At 40.0% G+C, this 16049-nt stretch overlaps 1 protein-coding gene across 2 annotated transcripts in view; it reads left to right on the top strand.

Moving 5' to 3' along the window:
• Positions 1-7841, top strand: part of LOC126162852 (EGF domain-specific O-linked N-acetylglucosamine transferase) — a 123786-nt gene extending 115945 nt beyond the window's left edge. Inside the window, exon 10 of one of the 2 annotated variants that reach the window (XM_049919624.1) lies at positions 5452-7841. In XM_049919624.1, coding sequence (XP_049775581.1) covers positions 5452-5604 — 153 coding nt within the window. In that variant the 3' untranslated portion in view covers positions 5605-7841. The remainder of the gene's footprint in view (positions 1-5451) is intronic. The other variant, XM_049919623.1, reaches the window with a different exon arrangement.
• Positions 7842-16049: the final 8208 nt, after the last annotated feature.

The raw sequence follows: 16049 nt of genomic DNA, 5'->3' as shown, positions 1-16049 counted from the left end.
TTTGAGCTCCGCCCATTATCACCCTACCTTCCTCCATCGAAAACGAGTGCCGGAAGCTTGGGTGATACACTTCTCCTCTCAGATTCATGAATGCTACATGCCAGCTTTACTGTGAGGGTGCTAGACCATGCTCTCACTTCATCCCAGTGTCCTGCCCTAGAACCAGATGTTGTTCACATTCAGATGTTGCAGCACTTTTCTCTTGCGGGTAAGCAGTTTCCTCTACATATGTACAATCACATTTTGGCATATGGCATGTTTTCCAGACCCTGGCATGAAGCTACTGTCATACCCATACCTACGCCCCGTAAGGACAAACACCTTCCTCCTAGCTACCATCCCATTTCACTCACCAGCTATGTTTGCAAGGTGTTAGAATGTATGATTCATGGCCAGCTCATGTGGTGGCTCAAGTCTCGCAGTCTGCTGACCACTGCGCAATGTGGATTTCGAGCACGCCATTCTGCAATTGACCATCTCATCACTTTGTCAACCCATGCAGAAATACCAGACTATGGCTATGTTTTTTGATTTGGATAAAGTCTATGACACCTCCTGGAGGACTGGTATCCTCTGTACTCTATACACATGGGGTTTCCGAGGCTGCCTGCCCCATTTCCTTCAAGAATTTTTAAAAGACAGAGTTTTCAAGGTATGTATGGATTCGGCCTTGTCAGACACCTTTATTCAGGAGAACGGGGTGCCTCAAGGCTCCATCCTGAGCATCGTCCTCATTGTCGTAGTCATTAACCCTATCATGGGATATTTCCCATTAGGCATCTCTAGCTCCTTTTTTGTTGATGACTTTGTGATCAGTTGCAATTCTACATGGACATGGACTTGTCTCCATGAGCCTCTTCAGTGATGTCTCAATCATCTTTGCTTGTGGAGCATCAACAATGGCTTTCGTTAGTCCACAGACAAAACCATTTGTATGAATTTCTGGCAGTGCAATGGGTTTCTTCCACCATCTGTATATCTGATGCTCTTCCATTCGCTGAAACTACAAAATTCCCAGGGCTCACTCTTGATGTAAATGTTGTGTGACTAGGGCCTCCCATCAGGTAGACCGTTCCCCGGGTGCAAGTCTTCGATTTGACACCTCTTCGGTGACTTGCGCATCGATGGGGATGAAATGATAATGATTAGGATGACACAACACCCAGTCCCTGAGTGGAGAAAATCTCCAACCCAGCCGGGAATCAAACCCAGGCCCTTAGGATTGACATTCTGTCGCGCTAACCACTCAGCTACTGGCGGCGGCCTCACTCTTGATAGAAAACTCTTTTGGTCCTCCCACATGCCTTACCTGGCCACACACTGTACATGGTCCCTAAGTGTCCTAAGTGGTACTTTCTGGGGAACGGACTGATCCCTTGTCTGTTCAAAACTAGAGTGTTTCGTTTATTCATCTGTACATCTTATGCCATCTTAATACCATCGTGAATTACATTTGGCCACTGGCACCTTTTATTCTAGCCTGTTTGAGAGTTTCTATGCAGAAGCTGCTGAACTACCACTGGTGAAATGTTCTCCTCAGCGGATAAGCATGCTATTTGACTGCCATGCATGGCCACCCACCTTATGCCTTGTTTTTTGATGATTCCCTTGACCGCCAGTATCAGGTGTGCCCTATTTCTCTGTTACCTCCCGGAGTTCACTTTTGGTTACTGCTCTGGAAACTTAACTTCCCATTACCTGCCATGTTTCCGATGGGTGTGAACCCTTCACTACCTTGTCTTCATGCAACGGCGCATGTTCATCTTGGAAATTATTCGCTTCCCAAGGATTTGATCTATTACTGTAAGTTTCTCGACCTTTGCATGCAACTTAGCGATAGCACCTTCATGTACACCAGTGGCTCTAAGACTGACCTTGGTGTCGAGTGTGCCTTTGTCAGTGGCACCGACCATTTCCAGTATTGGGCTCCAGAACACTGCTCAATATTTACAGCATAGCTCTTCGCCCTGCCACCTTCAGAATTTGAAAGAGAGGTGGCAGGGGTAAAATACAGAGAGAGAAAGGCTATTTATAATTTGTACAGAAACCAGATGGTAGTTATAAGAGTCGAGGGGCATGAAAGGGAAGCAGTGGTTGGAAAGGGAGTGAGACAGGGTTGTAGCCTATCCCCGATGTTATTCAATCTCTATACTGAACAAGCAGTAAAGGAAACAAAAGAAAAATTTAGAGTAGGAATTAAAATCCATGGAGAAGAAATAAAAACTTTGAGGTTCGCCGATGACATTTTAATTCTGTCAGAGACAGCCAAGGACCTGGAAGAGCAGCTGAACGGAATGGACAGTGTCTTGAAAGGAGGATATAAGATGAACATCAACAAAAGCAAAATGAGGATAATGGAATGTAGTCAAATTAAATCAGGTGATGCTGTGGGCATTAGATTAGGAAATGAGACGCTTAAAGTAGTAGATGAGTTTTGCTATTTGGGAGCAAAATAACTAATGATGGTCAAAGTAGGCAGGATATAAAATGTGTAGACTGGCAATGGCAAGGAAAGCGTTTCTGAAGAAGAGAAATTTGTTAACATTGAGTATAGATTTAAGTGTCAGGAAGTCGTTTCTGAAAGTATTTGTATGGAGTGTATGGAAGTGAAACGTGGACGATAAATAGTTTAGACAAGAAGAGAATAGAAGCTTTCAAAATGTCGTGCTACAGAAGACTTCTGAAGGTTAGATGGGTAGATCACATAACTAATGAGGAGGTATTGAACAGAATTGGAGAGAAGAGAAATGTGTGGCACAACTTGACTAGAAGAAGGGACCGGTTGGTAGGGCATATTCTGAGGCATCAAGGGATCACCAATTTAGTATTGGAGGGCAGCGTGGAGGGTAAAAATTTAGAGGGAGACCAAGAGATGAATACACTGAACAGATTCAGAAGCATGTAGGTTGCAGTAGGTACTAGGAGATGAAGAACCTTGCACAGGATAGAGTAGCATGGAGAGCTGCATCAAACCAGTCTCTGGACTGAAGACCACAACAACAGCTCTTCACCCTCTATTAGGCCACCTAGTACATCCAGCGATTCAGGCTTTTTAATTGTGTCATATGCTCTGATTCTTTCAGTGTCCTTCAGAGTCTTTGTGCACTGTACACAGGCCGTTCCTTAGTGCAACGAATCCAAGAAAGCTTCCACTTGCTCGCTGTTGAGGGAGCCACTGTGATGTTCATGTGGGTTCCAGGTCACATTGGTCTGACAGGAAATGAGGCTACTGATGCTACTGCCAAGGCTGCAGTCCTCCTTCGTCAGTGTGCTAGCTCTTGCATTCCTTCAGATGATCTTTGTGTTGCTGTCTGTCAGCAGATGGTGTCACTTTGGCACCACCACTGGTGTTCTCTTTTTGGGAACAATCTCTGGGAAATTAAACCTCTCCCAATAGCTTGACCAACGTCCTCTCAGCCCTCTCATCATGAGGAGATCATTTTAACTAGGTTGCTTAATGGCACTGTGTTTTTAGCCATTGCCATTTGTTATGTCGTGATCCCCCACCACTTTGTGCTCATTGTCATCAACCTTTGACAGTTCACCATTTCCTGACTGAATGCCCTTTTTTTAACCACTTACATTGGACTGCGTGTTTTCCAGCTATTTTAGCAAACAATGCGTGGGATGTCAACCGTGTTTTACTTTTTATCTGATGTAGCAACATGGCAAAGAACATTTAATCATTAGTTAGGGAGCTCCACTGTCTCTATGGCATATGCTGTGGATCTTTCTCCAAGAGGAAGTTCTTGTTTTTAGCTCTCTTTACTTCCATCGATTGATTCACTTGCTTATGTGAAAGGAAGTGGTATCTGTGAGGCATCACAAAGAATGTTGGCAATGTCTTCTGGCAGTATTGTGTTGATTTTCATGTTCCAGTATTGGTGCAACAAATTTTACTACATTGTGTTTTGTACTTGGGCAGGAGAGCAATATTAAAGTTTCCTGGTAGTCTCCCATGTAGGTGACAAACAAGACAAGTTTCGTGTTTGAGCTACAATCCAAATTGCTTGGAAGTAGATGTTAATATTGGATTAAATTACAATGAAATGAACACCCTTAGCTGCTTACAGGCTTTGACATACGTCAACGGGGACAGATGAAAATGTGTGCCCTGACCAGGACTCGAACCCGGGATCTCCTGCTTACATGGCAGATGCTCTATCCATCTGAGCCACTGAGAACACACAGGATAGTGCGACTGCAGGGATTTATCTCTGGCACGCCTCCCGCGAAACCCACATTCTCAACCTAGTGCCCCTGCCCATTATACTCATTAGTCGCGGCACGTTGCCGATTCCCATAAGAGTCCGGGCACTGTTTGTGCATTCGCACAGAAGAAGAAGATGGTCAAGTGCCCGGTGAGCCTTAACTATATGTATACTAAGATGGTATCTGTCCTTTCGGACATGTCCGAAAGAACAGATACCATTGGCGACCATGTAGCTCGTTAGAATGAAATTACAATGAAATGAACACCCTTAGCTGCTTACAGGCGTTGACATACGTCAACGGGGACAGATGAAAATGTGTGCCCCGACCGGGACTCGAACCCGGGATCTGTTGCTTACATGGCAGACGCTCTATCCATCTAAGCCACCGAGAAAACAGCAGATAGCGCGACTGCAGGGATTTATCTCTGGCACGCCTCCCGCGAAACCCACATTCTCAACCTAGTGCCCCTCATTACATAAGCTCTACCTCCCCCTCACAGGACTGGCAGTCTACACTTGTGTTTCTTGAAAGCAAAATTGACACATTGTCATAGGGATCACTGATCCCTTCTGATGTGACGAAAGTCATACTTGAACACCTTAATGGACCGGGTTTTCTCTCTTCTCTTATTTCAAAATGCGAAAAGGAGCAACATACAAATCAAAGCAAATTGGAGTGCATAAGCTAAAACTGCCACATTATAGTGTGTGTGCATACTGTCATTATCAGATACATAGTAAATATAAACACATATTCTTAAAACAATCAGTACTTCATTACTACTCTTTTTGAAGATTTTTCAACTTATTAATAGTACTCATGTCAGTATTAAATTCACACACTGCATTTTAGCAGTTTGTTGTACTCTCCAATTAGTTTTGGTTCATTAAAATATTGATACAGTTATTATTTACATTTCCTATGACTCAAACAGTTTAGTTATAATGTAGAAGCTCTCTCTCCCTTCCTCCATCCCTCCCAATAGAGTTTCAGTGCTTATAGCTTTTATAAAAATATGCAGAATATTTGTGAAGAGCAAATAATATAAAGATTTAGGATTTGCCAAAAAATTTTAGTTGAATACTGTTTCATCTTTATAAATGTATCAATGACTTCTTGAAGCTGTCTCATAATATTATAGAAGCAGTTCTTTTGATTTGAAGAGGAAGAAAATCTTCCAACTAAGAGAAATTATTTTACTTAGAATGATTCATAGTAGGTCATTATTACTTCCAGGGTCACCATCCAGAAGGAGGAGCACATGCAAAATTTACCAATTATGGTTTTGACGTCACAGAGTTCCTTCGACTTGTAGAAATTGGTGCTAAACACGTAAAACATCATCAAGAATTTAAAAAGTTTCATTTGAAGGGCCATGATGAATTGTAGTCAGTAAGGGCTCAACTATTGTTAACTTGGAAAAACTTTACTTTTAGTTATAAATTTTCTGGGGAATGAATAGCAAATAGTAAAGTTAACATGCTGTATAACTCATGACACAGATTGTGGATTTTGGAAACTAACCTATCATTTCACTTGCCACTGTACTGAATCTCAAATACATAAATCACCAATGCATACTATCAGAAAAACAATTTAATAATACTTTTGTTATGTCAAGAAACTGCATTTTCTGGTGTATCAACATCAGAAAAATTTCAGATCTGTCAAATGACCAAAGTCATTCTGTGTACAACACAATTATTTACCAGCAATTTATTAAAAAATACAGTGTATTATATGCACCACACAAACAGATTTTGTAAAAAAAGAAAGAATGATGAGAAAAATGAAAATGGGCAACTATCAGTTCTCAGGGATAATAATATTTGAAAACATATAATTGATGATTACACTAGTACTGATAAGTAATTATGTGTATCAGTGATATTAGGAAATGTTGGGAGTTCTTATTCCATAAAAATGAAAGGATGAATCTTGGTCTGAACTTAATAGACACTGGATTCACATTAAAAATAGCAGCATGACATTTAAAATGTTTTATCAAGAAGCATAGGAAACGAAGTGAGAGACATATAGAAAAATAGAACCTCAATGTGAAAGAGAATAGTAGATGATTGAGCTTATGTGATTGCTGATGATGCCCCAATCACATTTTTTAAAAATAAGTCTTCATTTTAACACTAAGAATGCAATCAGTACATCGGTATATGCATACAGGAGCAAATAATTGTAGAACATAATTACATCCAAATGCAGACAATGCAGTGAAAAAACTTTTGTATTATGGAACAGATTTCCCAACATAATAACAACATGCTTGTTGCCTGAACAACATTGGTGTGTGTATGATTCCTGCCTTTAAAGGAGCATTGACGTGAAAAAATGTAAGTTAGGCTTCATTCTGTTGCACGTTGTCTTTATGTTGTTATGTGGAAATATATTGCTTTGAAACATTAGACATAAAACTGAAGGCTTTGAGGAAGAAATATACAGTGTTCTGTTGGATTCTTGGATATCTTACAGTCACAGGAATTCTTACAGGCAGAGGAATCAGTTTTACTTTTATGATGATGATGAAGATGATCATCATCATAATTGTAATCATCATCATCATCATCATCAAAGGTAATCAGTATGAAAGCTGCAAAAGTATTTGGGGGGGGGGGGGATGAGGGAGGAAGAGGTAACTGGCAGTGTCTCCTTATCACCAAGATTGCTATGGTTGCAGTTGGCACTGAACATTTGCAGGTTTTTAAGTACCAAAGTTGATTGTAAATACTTAGAAATACATGTATGTGTGAATTGTGTGTCAGTGTATCACAAAATATAGAAACCTGTAAATGAATTTAAAGAAAATTTGTTTCGATTTCAGTGAAAGCATAATGACAGAAGTTTATCATATATTTATTCAGGATATAAAGGTCACAAATTGATTGTTTCTGCCAAAGTTGTATTACTGTTCATATGTGCACATTATTTGCGTACACTATGTAATTACATATTAGTAAATGTCATCCACTATTTTTAGAGGTACTTTTAAGAAACATAGTTCACCAAATATATTTTATATCTTAAAAGAGAAGGCCAGTCTTGTCACCAGTAAACAAATTTGTTTGCTAGTTCACAGACTACTCAAAATTTTCTACAATGGTTTATATTATAGGTGATGGGCACTATGTGATATAATACTTATTTGAGAGATTGTGCACCAGCTTGTTTACTAATTCTGACAAACTTACTGGGTAATGGCAGGTCATAAGTCACAATAATGGTCAGTTGGCTTTGGACTGCAGCTTGGTTATGAGGCTGTCGTTTGTTAGAGTACCATTAAAATAAGACAAGCTATGTCCATGTCATTATATTCTGTAGGCTGTCTTTTATCAGCTTACTTTTGTAATTATATATAAGAAAGTTTAACTTTATTTAAATGAATATTTTGTCAGAAATCAGTTATTGCACTTTGAAACTGTCCATTTATGATGATACAGACTTGAAGTACAGGGTGTTATTAAACATTTCTAGCCAGTGTTGTCATTATTGATGTCTTGTGCTGTGATAATCTTTTATATGATATTTTGTAATGTATTGTGTAATAAAACAAGCTAATGTAATCTTTTAAGCAATTACTGTAATATATGCATGAACCACTATGTGCATGTGCATGTGTGTGTGTGTGCGTGTGTTAGGGAGGGAGGGGAGGGGGGAGAGAAAGAGAGAGAGAGAGAGAGAGAGAGAGAGAGAGAGAGAGAGAGAGAGAGAGAGAGAGAGAGGAGGGGGAGAGAGGGAGAGATTTGAGATTTGTTACGTGGTAGACCTCGGACAAGAATGCTGATAGTAAGGAATATGCCTATGTGCAGCTTATACCATCATAGGAATAGGAGTATTTATGGGGGGGGGGGGGGGGGGAGTAGTGACAGTCAGGTCGTACTAAATACTTTACCAGCTGCTTTCTCACATGCAGCTGTTACCCCACTAGTTTTAGAAATGCACAGTCTACTGGTCTTCAGAATGTGCTTCGAATCAATATGAAATGCTTTGTTAAGGAACTAGCAACTATGCTGCCCCACATGTGTTCAGTATTTTGTGACATTGTAAACTCAACAGCAAAGTATTAAATTAGTACCTCTTGACATCCACATTATAATTATCACAAAAGCAAAAAGTATGGATATGCAATGTAAAAAAAAAAAAAAAAAAAAGTGGGGGGAGGGACGCTGCATTCATCTGACTTATAAATATTTTCCAAGTCAGTTTTAATGTGGCCATCTGTTTGTGGGGCTTAAATTTAATTATCTTACCATATTATAGCCACTTATTGAAAACAATTTGAACTTAAGTTGGCTAGTTTATTCAAAATTGCATTCATCATATACATGAGAGGGAGAGGCTGGGGGAGGGAGACCTGCATCTAGATGAACACAGTAATATATATACAAAGTAATGGGATAATGGTATACAGTCATTCAGATCAACTAATAACACAATGTATGTAAGACAGATGTAACTAATGATTTAGCAAAGACTATTTAAAAGTATCTGACACTTGGAGTGCTGGGAAGAGATTTAGAAAGAGAATGTATCAGATGAAAATTGTGATAGTTTTAAATGAAAAAAATCTGTTAGTTAATGTCCGAGATGATAAATATTGTTTGTGCTGTTCTTGGGTCTCCAGTTGGGTGCAGTCATTTTCAAACCACAATATTTCAACAGCGTTCCTTGCCGTCATCTTCAGGTGATACCTGCAGACTGAGCGTCTCCACTGAATCTCCTCCCCTTTATACTCTGATCGCTCTCCACCCCTTCCCCCGTCTCCTGCCGCACGCGGTGCTGCATGGGGTGGTGGTGGGGAGGGATGGGCCACTGGCTGCTGGATGTGAACTGTGGACCATCAAATGTCCTGTGGCCTTCGTCGGGCGCAGAAGTCGCTTTGGGTCGGCGCTGTGCTTTTAGTTGGCTGATTGCTGGGTCCCGGGCTTTGCTGAGTTTGAACCCGGCATCTCTGCTGATCAGCCCATCAGCTACACGTTTTTCAATCACCTCCTTCAGAACACGACGACTGCACCCGGCTGGAGACCCGAGAACAATACAAACAGTTAATTCACTGGGAAAGCCTAAGATCACACGTGATAAATATTGTTGATACAAAAAGATCATTGTATTATGCATTATGTATGTATTATGATGAAACTCTCACAACAAATGTTTTTCTTCTTTTATCATCACACAACCATGTTGATATCATTACATTAACTGAATGATACTTAAAAACATACCATTGACTGAATGAGATTTTCATACTGCAGTGGAGTGCAGGAGAGCTTCTGTAAAGTTTGGAAGGTAGGAGATGAGGTACTGGCAGAAGTAAAGCTGTGAGGATGAGGATGGGGTGTGAGTTGTGCTTGGGTAGCTCAGATTGTAGAGCACTTGCCCCTGAAAGACAAAGTGAAATACACAGCTTGTGGCCTGTGACCATGTGGAAGTGAAACGCTGGATTCATACTCCACTAGATATATAAAAATAGATGTTTCAGATAACCCACATATTATTAATTGAAAAGCGCACAATGTGCAAAGAGAAATTACAAATGAAGAGTTATCCAGAGCCAGTTTTATAATTGAGGCTTTCCTCATTTTGCAGTTTAGAGTGTGATATCTCTCTCAATGTTTCTTACGCAAATCACAAACACAGTCTTCGTTCAGCTGGTGAAATCTCGTTTTGGCAGAGTCTATGGTGAAATCCATGTGTGATTTAACGCGTTACTACGTGTCATAGATTGTAGTTTGCTTGTTTCCATTCATCCATCATCATGGCGTTTGTGGAGTAGAAATCGGGCCAGATGGCTCTGCACTTCTTGGTGGGGGTTTGACATGCTTTCTCATAGGGCTTGGTGTTTGGCAGCCAATAATGCATTTTCATGTCATTGATGAAGTAGTTTTCCTTGGTTAATACATATGTTAGCCTTGGGTGCTGACTTCCCGATGCTTAGAATCCTTTTCAGGTAGCGAGTTTTGACTTTTTCTATTGTTATAAGGTCGCTTAGGGTGAGTTTTTGCCATATGATGTTGATCCCATCAGAAACAGTGCTGTATCCAATGATATTTGTTGAGTCTGTTGGATGTGGTAGATGGCTTTTATCGCTGCGGCAGCTCTTTCTTTGACATGGTTGTTACTAGAGGAAGACAAGGTGGTTTGCAGGGAGACTGCAAGATACTTTAACTTTGGCACTACCTCTAAAGGTTTATTGTCCGGGATCATTGTATTTCTCAGAGCGTGTTTCCCTCCTTTCCTAAAAGTCATTTGTTTGGTTTTGCTGTGATTATTTGCAATCAATTTCTTTCCGCCCATGATGTGAGCCTGTTGAGGACCTCTTGGAGCTCTTCTGCATTTTCTTAGCCTATTGCCATGTCATCTGCATAGGGAATAAGTGATGCTGAGGTGTGTCTGATTATGTCTTTGATGTCCTTGGTCATGATGTTGAATAACATTGGGCTAATTGGATCTCCTTGTAGAACTCCATTTGTCTGGATTATGTTCATGGATATTGCTATGCTGTCTGTTATTTGGATATTGTTGTTTCTGAGGATACTTGAGATAGTGATTGCCAATGGGTGTGTGGCTCCTATTAGATGGTTGAGTTTTTGGACTAGTGTCGCTCTGCCGATAAGGTCAAAGGCTTTGTGGTAGTCCATGAAGACTACAAAGTATTTCTTTCTTGGATATCTGAGTAATCTTTTGCTTGCTTCATTAGGTAACTTATGGCATGTAGCGTGCTTCTTCCTTTTGGGAAGCCGAATTGATTCTCTGGTATTTTTGAGTCTATCATTTTTGTGAGTCTGTTTGTTAAGATTTTCACGAATATCTTGAAGGATGTATTTTTGAGTGCTATACAATGGTATGAGTCAGGATCGCAGGGGTCTCCTTCCCCTTTGAACATCACCTTGATTAATGATGACGTCCATTGCTCTGGTATTTTCCTGGAGTCGATGCATTCGTTGAGTAATTCCTTTAGGTGTTCAATATACACACAACAAAAAAAGTTTTGCATCATCCCAGTTCCCAGAACTCCTGAAGATAGACAGGCATTGACTGTGGATACTGTATCACAGACACATTGCCTTTGACTGTTCAGAGATGTTACTAAACCCGCCCTAAGATGTAAACAACCATGCACGAGCAGTGCCTATTAGATGGAGAGGATCTGACAGCCTATCAGTTCCAGTCATTCCACCAGGAAGGAGTTACATGGCTTGTGTTGTCTGTAGTTCAACCATGCCTAGATGGTTAATACCGCAGTTCGATTGCAGCCACATTGTTACTTTGTACCAGGAAGGGCTCTCAACAAGAAAAGTATCTAGGTGTCTCAGAGTGAACCAAAGCAATGTTGTTTGGACGTGGAGGTGATAGAGAGAGACAAGAACTATCAATGACATTCCTCGCTCAGGCCGCCCAAGGTCTACACTGCAGTGGATGACAGCTGCTTACAGATTATGGCTTGGAGGAACCCTGACAGCAATGCCACCATGTTAAATAATGCAGCCACAGGACATCGTGTTATGACTCAAAATAGGTCATTTGGGGTATTTGTATCCTTTTCTTGATGTAGTGGTAGCAGGGTTTTTTTTCCGTTCATTGTATATCAGTCCTTTTTAAACCATGGTTGCTGTATTTTGTTTATTTCTTTTGAGTCTGGCCGTCCTGTAGAGTTCTCGTGCATATTTTTACTGCGTTAGTTAATTCATGTTGTCGTATTAACTGTCTTGCTTTGTCTATTTCTTCGGTGATGCGTCCAAGTTTCTCTGTATCTAAATTCCTCGATATTTTCTTCTTTGGCGGTATGGGCGCTTGTTTTTGGTGAGTGATTTCTAAGGTTTTTGAGATTGGTAGATGCTTCCTAATCGGAGCCATGGCCAGAGTTCCATAGTTCAGTTTGGTTGAGTGAATTGATGTCTGTTCCTCTGTAGAAGACTAGTCTATGGTACTGGTTCCATTTGGAGCAATATAAGTTTTCATGTTGGGATCGTTAATGAGAGAGTATCCAGCTTCTTCTAGTGTCTCCTTAATCAGTTCCGTTTTTATGGTTGGTTTATCTACCCTAGTGTTGATGTCCCCTGCGAGAATTACCCTATCATCTGTCTTCTATTGATATGTGTGGTTGTGCATACATGCCGATGATTGAGAGTTGGTTAGTCTTTACAGTTATTGTGTTTTATTCTTTTATTATTTGTTTTATTGCTCCTATACTCAGTTTGAGAAAAACTGAGACCCCTCCTGCTGGTCTTCCTGCAGTCTGATGGCCGAATGAATGGATTCTGTAATATCCTTGTATGTTGTATTCCTCTGTTAGGAAACTTTCTGTAAGTATGACAATGGTCATAGCTTCTTAGTGTTTCTATTGGGAGGAGAGGCAGGGCATTCTTCAAACCTTTGATGTTCCATATGAGAACACATGTGAGTTTGTTGTAATTCCCCCCCTTCGGCGTAGTGTGTCCTCCAATAACAGAATCGTCTTACGACTATTCCTATTGGTCAGAACTCTGCTCGCTCTGTATGTTTGAGGAAGTCGAATGGGAAACCTATTTTGAAGTTCTTCACATTGGACATTGTCTTTAACCCCATTTCTCTCTAAATACTGTTTAATCTTCTCTGTTGTCGCATTTCCCTTCAAGTTGCCTAGGTAAAGCCAGGCCATTTTGGTTGCAGCTTGCAGGTCGTCTTCTACTATCCTTGTTCCCCTGATGGATTGATTATTTCTGTTACTAGTTACCAGTTTCCATTCTGGTTCTCTTTGGTAACTATAGTAATTTTCTTCCCCATCTTCGGTGTTGTATGCCACCTCATTTTCTCTGTGTGTAGGCCTGTTCAGGATCCGGTTTATTTTATCCTCTGTAATTGTACCTAGCTTGTTAATTATGAAGTCCATTATATATCCCATGTTTTCTTGCATGTTTGACAGCTCCTTTTTTTCACTGTTCACATTTTCGTTTTGTTGTGTGCATGACGTTTCCTGCTCTGAAATGTGTGAACTCTGCATTCTGCCGACAGATGGTAGTAGCTGGCTGCTGCTGCTTACAGTACCTTGAATGGGACCAACAGATGACGCCACTTGTCCTGAGGCCGAGCTGCACTCCCCCTCCGACGTGTCTTTTGTTTGGGGTTCCATAACGTCACTTCCAGGATCCATGCTTTCCTTATTCTTATCTTTCTCTAGATTTGTTATTGTATCAAAGCAGTTTCTTATATCACTTACCGCTTTTACTCTCTCCTCCTCCTTTCTGTTCTTCAGGTAACCATCTGCTTCTGCAATACTAACTATTGTTTCGAGAGTGTTTTCAACCAGTGTTTTCAACCAGTGTTTTCACTTGGTCCACCACCTTACTATCTGTCCAGATAACCCACACAGGATGTTAGTGAAATCATGTTATTGGAACCATGACTCACTTCTTAGTAGAAAAGTCTCATACATTAGGCTGAAAAGTAAGTTATTTACTTTTGACCCTTAAATATTAGGGACACACAGACCTTACAGGGCCAGGAATCAGAAAAATTAAGAACAGTGGAGAAGGGAGAATGACAAAAGAGAACAAATATGAGAGATGGAATATGAAGAGGAACAAAATTGTACAGTGAATAACACATGAGAGAACAACAGTGAGATGTAAAGAAATATGGACTTCGTAAGACAATTGATAGCTCAAAATGAAAAGGTATATTCTTAAATAACGCAAGAAGGTAAAAACTAGAGGAAATTTTCCAAAGACTGGATAGATGGGAAAGGGTAACTGAACATATGCAAGAAGGGAGACAAAAATGGGGTGAAACACATGGGAAACTGGAAGCCCATCTTGAGTCACATCAGGTCAATTACAAGAAACAAAAGTACATATGGAAGAACCCAGCCCTACTGTTCGGATGTTAGCAAGATCTGTAGAGGGGAATGGATAGGTGCTTTATACTTTGCACAGAATCTGGCTTCAGGATAAAAAGAACAAAGATGAAGGTGGTGATGAGTAGTAGGAAGAAGAATAATGGCTTATTAACATGAGAATTAAGAACAACACAGTAGTGGAAGAAATTGAAGAATTCTCCTGTCTAGCAGGAAGTGAAGATATATAGAATGGCCAGAGTAACAAAAGAGTTCTATGATGTCAGATACTGATATGGAACTGGTGATGAAGTTCCTGAAACTATACATCTCTAGTACATTTGGAAGTGAAATGTGGGCCATTACAGATCCAGAGGAGAAGAGACTTGATTTGTGGTGCTATTGAAGAATGTTACAAATTAAGCAGACAGATGAGAAAGAACAAGTGAGGACAGAAGGCTATGAAAGATACTAGAAGAACCAAAAGTTAGTGGAAAATGTGGTGTGGAATATGGGAAACATTAATTTGGCATGGGAAGGTGCAGCAAAAGGGAAAATCAGTGGAGATATACCAAGCCTAGAACATGCAAAACCTATCAAGAGGATGTGGAAACCATTCACAGTGCATTTGTCATGTCAATTCTGTCCGAAAATTCAACTTTCAGCAATAGCCACTTTTGTCACAATCGGGAAACAAAGATTACAGTGGCTGTTGGGAGCAATAGTTATATAGGGATAAAAAGTTATAACGAGATAGGAAAGGACGAAGGACATCAGACTAATGAAAAGACCGATGTCTGTATAAGACTGTGAAGAACAGAAGCAAAACCAAAGAAATTTATTTAATGAACTGTACATGAAACTAGCGAATTATTTGACGACACTGACCAATGTTATGAGAAGAATCATATGCTTTTAGAGGAATGAAATTACGCTACTAAAGTTGGTCAGGCAAATGTGATCCTGCAGCAGAAAGAGAGGCGGCAGATATGCAGACTTGTGTTGTTACTGAAAGCAAAAGAGAGCAGAAAGATACTGGGATAAATAGAATGAAAGATGAAGATAGGCAGAAGTAAATGCAGAAAGAATACGGGTCCAAAACTGGAGTACTGAGAGAACTGTTGTTAATCAACACGACACACCAGATGATACGCTAATAATGGTTGACAATTTAAAAAAAAAGGTCTTAGTCCAGTTACATCTGAGCAAAAATCCAACGACCATTACTAGACCAATAAAACTTGTTGATGGAGAAATCTTCCTGGCTTTAGGAGGAAAACTACAATTCCCTGTTGCCATAAAATGAAGTAATATCATTCAAATGAAGTTCTAATAGAAATTGAGCAGAATCTCTGTTGAGCTTATTTCTAACACTGTACACTGATTAACATGTCAATTGCCATGTGGCTAGAGGCGGCCACAGCAGATGGCTCTGCTGTGCCATTGGCAGCCTCATGGCAGTCAAAATGTCAGTATCCAGTTCTGACACTGTATTATTAGCCAATGCTATGGTGGATGCTATTTCTCATACAGATAAGGGACAATTCTATGATTCCTGGTAGTTGGAATTTAACTTCAATAGCTCCCTCTCGATATTTTTTTAAGACAAGGGAAAGTAGGACAGATGTTTTTCTGGCAAACTAATCTGCCATCTCCATGCCCCTTTATTAGGAGAGGTTAAAACTATTCTTCCTTTCAGCATAACTATAGACAGTGTTGATAAACCTTTGTTAGAGATAATTCTCATTGAGTTTATAGTGTGGTTGGTCTAGTAGAGTAGTTAATTGAATTCAAGGGATTCTGCTATGATCTCCACATGCTTTCTGTAATTAAGCCACGGGTTTTTACTTACATTAAATGTTACAAGGTTTTCTGCTAATGAGATGCAATAAGGTATTCGACTGTTTTCTGGAAATCATCTGAACTGGTTACTTATGTCATTTTATGCATATAACATACTGTTTTCCTCATAAATTTCAATATTTAAAAAGAAAAAAATATGAAATGG

Source organism: Schistocerca cancellata, chromosome 2 (genome assembly GCF_023864275.1).
Source record: "Schistocerca cancellata isolate TAMUIC-IGC-003103 chromosome 2, iqSchCanc2.1, whole genome shotgun sequence".
NCBI classification, from domain to species: Eukaryota; Metazoa; Arthropoda; class Insecta; order Orthoptera; family Acrididae; genus Schistocerca; species Schistocerca cancellata.
Note: the sequence above shows the minus strand (reverse complement) of the source record. Positions and strands in the feature narration are given on the sequence as shown.